At 43.5% G+C, this 8,142-nt stretch overlaps 1 protein-coding gene across 1 annotated transcript; it reads left to right on the forward strand.

Annotated features, from left to right (window-relative positions):
* The first annotated feature begins 2,107 nt into the window (after positions 1-2,107).
* Positions 2,108-3,040, forward strand: LOC141620031 (uncharacterized). The gene has a single exon (XM_074437008.1). It carries the CDS (start codon positions 2,108-2,110, stop codon positions 3,038-3,040), a length of 933 nt encoding a protein of 310 aa, XP_074293109.1.
* Positions 3,041-8,142: the final 5,102 nt, after the last annotated feature.

Raw genomic sequence — 8,142 nt, forward strand, 5'->3', positions numbered from 1 at the left:
TGAAGTACTACGTGACTCTGACAACGAATCCAAGGACAAAAATCCTCTCATGGGGATGACTGTAGCTGAGAAAAGGCTCCAATACCTAGAGGAGCAATTGATGTACCTTAAGGGTGATGACATTTATAGGGAGAACAATCGCAAGTATGAGGCCGTCAATTCCAAATTGCCAACTAACTTTAGTATGGCGGATATCCCTAAGTTCAAGGGACACGAGAACCCTTTGAACTACATCCGTGCCTTCAAGGATTACATGTCTATCAAAGGCATCAAACCCGAGATGTTCTTAAGGATCTTTCCTTCATCTCTTGATACCATCCCAAGGCAATGGTTCTACTCTTTAGATCACAAGAAGGTCGCTACTTGGAAAGATGCCGCAATCGAGTTCTCCAAGCAATATGCGGATAATGCCGAGATCCAAGTCAACATGCGTACTCTAGAGGTTCTTACCCAAAATGACAAATAAGGATTCACCGACTTCCTAAGTAGGTGGAGGAAGACTAGCACTCAACTAGTAGAACGCCCGGACGAGGCCACTCTTGTGGAGAAGTTTGTGGATAATCTCAAGCCCATCTATGCCCCAATCATTTGAGATACCAAAACATCAAGACTTTCAAAGACTTGACCGTACTAGGGACAAGGATTGAAGATGACATCCGTAAAGGACTCTTGTCCAAAACGGTAGGTCGAGGATACCAAGGGTCCACAAGTCGTTCATACGGCTCTACTAGTAAGACCGATGAAGTTAACCTTCTCGAGCCATCCAAGAAAACTACCCCACCAAGGAAGTTTACAAACCTTGGGGACACTTACTCCAATGCTCTAAAGAGGTTAATGAAGCAAGGTAAACTCCAACCCATTGGACCTACTCCCGAACCCGAAAGGAAGTCCAAGTTTTGGGACGAGAATTCGTACTGTGAATACCATAGGGGCAAGGGGCACGACACAGAAAAATGCTACAAGTTGAAAAACGTGCTTCAAGACATGATTGAAGATGGTCGACTCCCAATACCACCAGGAGGTAAGCCCAACAACACTCAGAATCCTCTTGGAGTTCTAGTGATCACAAGTGATGAATCTACCTTAGATTTCTCACACCTCATTTCTCCCATCGAAAATGAAATTCATGCAATCGAGAATGAAGGGCTCTACTCTACCATCTCCCGTACCATTTCCGACTTCATCACATGGGCAAGGAGTGTAGATAGACAAGTTTGGGAACTAGAAAACATGGTAACAACTTTACGCAATCCCAACGCAATACCCGAAGAACATGTGCCACTAATCTTCTCTCAAAATGCCACTATGCAAGAAATAATCACCGTGGTTGATAAACTAGTCGATCAAATCATACGACTAGAAGATGATATCGTGAGAATGAGGGAACTAGCTGCAATCAATGGAGTTTGGGCCGATGATGATGAGGACGAATATCTCATTGAAAACTCCCTAGTCAAAGAAATAGTCCAAAATGGTGAAGACCAAGATGTGGACCACCTAACTCGTTCGGGTCGCCCATATCAAAGCACTACTCAAAATGGTCCAACCAACGTCGTCACACCAAATGACAACGAAGATGACTCCACTGATCATTTGCTCAAGCAATTACAGAAAACAAAGGCTGATCTTTCAGTGTGGGAACTAGTAGCAAGCTCATTCCCACATCGCCAAGCCTTACTGCAAGCTTTGGCCAAACTAAATGTAGCACATAACTCCACTCCTGAAGATGTCGTCAACTTGGTCTTCCAAGAATCACCTAAGCTAAGTAATCCTATTACTTTCTCAGACGAAGACTTGCCACCTTTTGGCGCTAGTCACAACCTTGCTCTATACATCACTATCATCTGTCTAAAGAAGAATGTGCCAATGACCTTGGTGGATGATGGCTCCGCGGTCAACGTTATACCCCTCAAAACGGCATACAAGCTGAGCATGAAAGAGTCGGATTGGACCCCTACCAATCAAGGTGTGCGTGCATATGACGGTACACGATGAAAGGTAGTAGGACTTGCTAACTTAACCATAGCCACGGGACCAATCGAACGAAAGGTTAGCTTCCAAATAGTGGACATTTGTTCTGAATTCTTTACACTCTTACTGGTCATCAATGTTTGTACTGCCCAAGGGAGTGATTAAGAGGATTGAGGCAGTGTTTAGGAATTTCTTATGGGACAATAGTGCAGATTACAGGAGGATTCCCTTGGTTGGATGGGATACTATTTGCAGATCAAAGGATGAGGGAGGATTGGGCATTAAGGATCAGGAAATTTGGAACAAGGCAATGGTTGGAAGACTAGTTGACTGGATAGCTGTCAATAGAGATTCCATATGGGTGCACTGGATCCATAACAACTACCTCAAAGGGCAGGACTGGATGGAATATAAGCCTAGCATGAATTCAAGCTGGGTGTGGAGAAGAATCTGCAAAATCAAAGATGAGATGGTACCAGGTTATACAAATGGCAAATGGCACGTTCAACCTGATGGGTATACACCTGCTGGAACCTATGAGTGGTTCAGGGGAAGTAGGCCAAAGGTGAACTGGTACAAGGTAGTCTGGGATGGGTGGGTAATCCCTAAGCATCAATTTATGGGCTGGTTAGTAGCACATGCTGCACTGAACACAACATCAAAGCTGGTTGGGTTTGGTGTGGAAATTGAGGACACCTGCTGTATATGTGCTCTAGCTGAAGAGACCTCTGAACATCTCTTCTGTGAGTGTGAGTACAGCAAGAGGATAGTGAGGGAGGTGAATAAGATGACTAGTTGGAGCTTCCCTGAGAGTGGGGTGGTGGAATGGTGTAGGCAAAGGACTGGTACTAAGCTGCAAAAGGGTATCCAGAATGCACTGATGTTGAGCTTGATATATCAGGTCTGGCATCAAAGAAACAAGTCTAGGAATGAGAAATTCATGCTGTGTCCAGAACGGGTAGCCAAGCATATAGTAGAGGAGATGAGAGTTCGAGTTCGTGGCAGGGACAAGCTGCAGCTGAACCTAGATGACTTAGAGTGGCTTAAAAAAATGCATCTGTTGGAATGATAGTCTGTTGGTTGTTTTAGTCTATAAGCACCTTATGTAAATTTTGATTTTGATATATAATATACTCACATTTCACCAAAAAAAAAAAATAGTGGACATTGAAGCTTCATTCAACATACTTTTGGGAAGGCCTTGGATTCATGCTTCCAAAGCGGTAACACCCACCCTTCATCAAAAGATCAAGATCCCACTAAATGGCAAAGTAGTGACGATCACTTCGTCACCCATCAAGGCAATAATCGAAAAACAGTCGAACAATCAAGTTCTTGCGGATCCCGTATACGAACTTGGGGGCTTCCAAAGTGTAAGCGTCATAGAAAGTGAGTTGGCACCCTTATACTATAATCCCTACTCTAACTTGGTGGTCAACCACATACTCAAATCCCAGGGATACTTCCCTGGAATGCCTTTGAACCCTATTCGGAAGAATACCTTCGCACCATACAAGGAAGGCAACTCGACAAGGATACCACTTGGACTGGGGTACAAACCTACAAAAGAGGAGGTTCTCGAAATGCTCGCACAAGTCCAAAACCGCAAGCACGTAGGAGTCCAAATGAGGCCCTATCTCCCCACTTTGAATGGGTACTTTGTTCAAGAAGGAAGTCTAGAACGCTTTCACGGATTTCCCGAACCTTGGCATTACCTCGAGAGGAAGTTAGCCGGAATCGAGATCTTTCACGATTGCTACTTCATCCCTCCAGAAACGGTTCCTACCGTCAAAACCCGTCAAGCACCTTGCTTAGACGAACAAGCTGTTAGCCTATTGTTTGGAGAAGACCGATTCGTTAGGGCCGCGCAGGATGAGATCATTACTATGATACTTCAAGACGATCGTTTCAACCCCACCGCGTTAATCACAGAAACCGACGCAAGACAGCAGAAAGGATGGAGAAAATCTATCAAATAAACCAACAATCAAGGAAGACTCTTCAAGCTCACCACTGGAGAAGGAGAGATGTTCAAAGGAGAACCAGAAGACGATGAGTTCGAGTCGGAGTCGGAGTCAGAGTCGGAGTCTAGAGAAGTCATTAGAGAGTCTACTCCTGTCGTCATCCCCACTCCCTTCGTTTCTCCTAGCTTAGTCTCGAGTAGTCACAGTAGTTCGGGAAATGCCCCAACCACTGTCCCTTTGCCGCCACTGACCATGGATCAGTTGGCTTCTTTGTTTCAACTTTACTCAAATTTTAATATGAATAAATCAGGTTCTGCTTACTCTTTGTGTTATCTTGAGTGCAATTCTGTTTACGATGATACTGAGGATGACCAAGACCCAGACTTAATCGAAATACCTCCCTACGTAGCCAAAGAAATACTACAGGAAGGGGAAGGGGGACCAGTAATAGAGGACACCGAACCCATCAACGTAGGAACTGAACTAGAACCCCAAGAACTTAGGATAGGGACTACCTTGAGCTCCACCAAAAAGGCCGACTTCATAGACCTCCTAAATGAATTCACAGATGTTTTCGCTTGGTCCTACAAAGACATGCCAGGGATCGACAGGGATATCGCTGAACATAGGATTCCGATTAAGCCAGGTTTCAAACAGTGAAAGCGTGAAAGCTTCGACGAATGAGAACGGAGTGGGCTCTAAAGATTAAGGAAGAAGTTGACAAGCAATTCAAAGCCGGGTTCATCAAAGTTTCCGAGTATTCTGACTGGGTAGCTAACATAGTACCCGTACCCAAAAAGGATGGGAGAATCCGTGTTTGTGTTGACTTTAGGGACTTAAACAAAGCAAGTCCAAAATATGACTTCCCTCTACCTCACATCGACATATTGGTAGACAATACTGCGGACCACGCATTACTATCCTTCATGGATGGGTATGCGGGTTATAACCAAATCAAGATGGCCATGGAAGATATGCACAAGACCGCGTTCGTCACCCAATGGGGAACCTACTGCTATACAGTAATGCCGTTTGGATTAATCAACGCCGGAGCTACATATCAACGCACCGCAACTACACTCCTACATGACATGATGCACAAAGAGGTTGAGGTATATGTAGACGACATGATTGTCAAATCTAAGGAAAGAGAGGGACATATCGCGAACCTTCGCAAGTTCTTCGCAAGACTACGAAAGTACAACATGAGGCTCAATCTTGTAAATGCACATTCGGGGTAACATCGGTAAACTCTCGGGATACGTTGTTACCCAACGAGGTATAGAAATAGATCCTTCCAAAATCAAAGCTCTGATTGAAATGCCACAACCTCAAACAGAAAAAGAAGTCAGAGGATTCCTAGGAAAGGTGCAATATATAAGTCGATTCATATCGAAACTTACGATGATTTGTGAGCCTATCTTCAAGAAACTCAAGAAAACAGACCACACCATGTGGGATGATGATTGTCAAAAGGCATTCGACCGGATAAAGGAGATATCGGCTAAAACCCGGTGCTCATGCCACCACAACGAGATCAACCTCTTGGTTTATATCTCACAGTAACCGAAACGGCCATGGGTGCCATGCTGGCACAAACTGTAGGAAGTGAAGAAAGAGCTATCTACTACCTTAGTAAGAAGTTCTTGGAATATGAGTGCAAATACTCACAACTCGAAAAGACATGCCTCGCTCTTGTGTGGGCAGCGAAGAAGTTACGCCATTACATGCTTAGCTACTCCGTCAAAATATACTCCAAAATGGATCCAGTCAAATACCTCTTCGAGAAACCCGTCCTCAACGGACGTCTAGCAAGATGGACCTTGATGCTCTCAGAATTCGACCTCAAATACGTGCCACTGAAAGTTATAAAAGGTCGCGCCGTCGCCGAATTCTTCGCAGAAAATCCTATCAATGACGCACAAACAATAGATACTTGGTCATTTCCAGACGAGGATATACTCCAAACTGATGTAGACTCCTGGGACCTATACTTTGATGGAGCATCAAACTTAAGAGGATTCGGAATAGGAGTGTTGCTCATTTCTCCTGAAGGCGAGCATACACCCATTGCTGTCAAACTCGACTTCGAGGTGACAAACAATGCCGCAGAATACGAAGCTTGTCTCATTGGACTACAAGCGGCAGTGAGTTTAGGCATCAAAAACCTTCGAGTGCATGGGGATTCATCACTAATCATTAACCAAGTTACAGGATCTTGGAAAATCCGAAGTGAAAGCCTCGCACCCTATCAGGCTAGAATAGACCAAGTCGCTCAATTCTTCGATCACGTAACCTACCTACACCTACCTCGGGAGGAAAATCAATTTGCAGACGCTCTTGCGAAACTTGCATCATTGATTAATATGCCAGATCACATGGTGGAAATGCCTTTGTGCATCGAACGACGGTCAGAGCCGGCTTATGTCCACCAAATCACCGATGAAGAGGAAATCACGCAGGAACCCTGGTTCCAAGCAATCCTGAATTTTAAGCTTAATGGTACCTATCCACCAGATATGGATAAGAGGGGACAACGTGCTATACGCCTACTTGTAGGGTTAGATCCGTATAAAACCCTTTCTTTATAGGATTATAACGCAAAATTTATATGTAGATTATAGTCATGAAACGAAATTAACAATGAAAACGATAAAAATTGTAGAAATAACCTTCGGTCCTAGTGCAAAAGGCAATGAGAGATCAAGTTAGATCTCCTCCTAATCGTTGCACCCAAGATGTCCGAGTAATGCCCTTGTGCTAGAGAGAATCCCCTAATTGCCTTGCAATATCGAGGGGATTGTTTTGTGAGTTTGTGTTGGATGAGAGATCCGGGATTCAGGAGGCACAATTCCCAAAACCCTAATCTTTTTTAGCAAATGAATTAGGTTTGAAGTGAAAAGAGAAAGCTCTCCTTATGGCCTCTCTAATTCGGCCAAACCGAATGGATCAAGGGGAAGTGGGCTTCCACTTCCTCTTAATTTAAACTTGTGGTCCGGTTCATAATTCGCTAAGTGTATATGACACGGTCTAATTATAAACTGTCATCGGTTATCGGATATTAAAGCATCAACCAATTACACGGATTAGTTGAATTATTTAATACGTGTCCGACAAAGACAATATCGTATAATTATATTTATCCAATATACATTAATCAAATATAAATCGCTTATATTTAATTTTACGAATTAACTGGTTAATTCGCCTTAGCCCATGATATTTAATCCGTATTAAATATTATATCTCAACATCACATTTTGACTAATTATTAGTCAAATAACTCAGACTAACTGGTTAGTCAAAATTGGCATCTACATGACTGTATTTTCATACCGTCACATCACTCAAACGTATCCTATAGGTGTGACTTTTAGGGACCAGTTGATCACCGCCATCTGTATGACAATAACGTCAAACTTATCTAGCAAGCCAACCGTTATTGATAAACGTGGATCAACTGATAATAATACCAAAAGTATGCCCTTTGATCCTTTTAGAGGTTTATAAGTCCTTGCACTAACTGTTAAGGACACCAACCCCAACAAGCTCCCACTTGTCCGTACAAGTGTATGTGCAATGACGTTATCCGCACTAACGGAGGACACGGCTCAACAAACTCCCACTTGTCCGTACAAGTGTATGTGCGATAACCGATTCTCATATTCATTTAAAATTTCTCCCACTCAATGTAAAACAATTTGCAGATCTGGATCCACAAAGGTCGTATTTTACAATCGATCTGTATCTAGAGTGGTTTCCCCGACTAGAGAGTAACTTAACTGATAAAACGAATCCGTATCCGAGCATGGCCATGCATTTCGATTCTGACTCCTCGAGTGGCCCCGAGAAATATCGAGTACACGATAAAGGCTGAATATTTCCTTCAACTCGAACTCCTTCCGATCTAAGCACGGCATGAAATGACCCAGAAACAATCTACTTGGCCCCCTGTTACGGATGACCGTGAGAAAGAAACCAAAGTCACCCAAAATCGCCTTAGTCTCTGAGAGACAATCGATAGTCAAAAGAATCGACTCTTAGGATCACCATGGAGGTCCTATCCACGACCGGGCATCGAATGTTATAAAACATTTAGGACTCCACGTCGATGTCACAATTGTGTCCTACGAAATATCCGTATAAAACGCCTCTGTGATTGGTCAGTCAACCTGTTGACTTATGGCTAGTTGAACCCACCATCAAC

The sequence above is a fragment of the Silene latifolia genome, chromosome X, assembly GCF_048544455.1.
Source record: "Silene latifolia isolate original U9 population chromosome X, ASM4854445v1, whole genome shotgun sequence".
Lineage (NCBI taxonomy): Eukaryota > Viridiplantae > Streptophyta > Magnoliopsida > Caryophyllales > Caryophyllaceae > Silene > Silene latifolia.

Coding starts and splice junctions, on each gene's coding strand:
- LOC141620031 (XM_074437008.1), top strand. CDS start 2,108: ATGTTTGTACTGCCCAAGGGAGTGATTAAGAGGATTGAGGCAGTGTTT.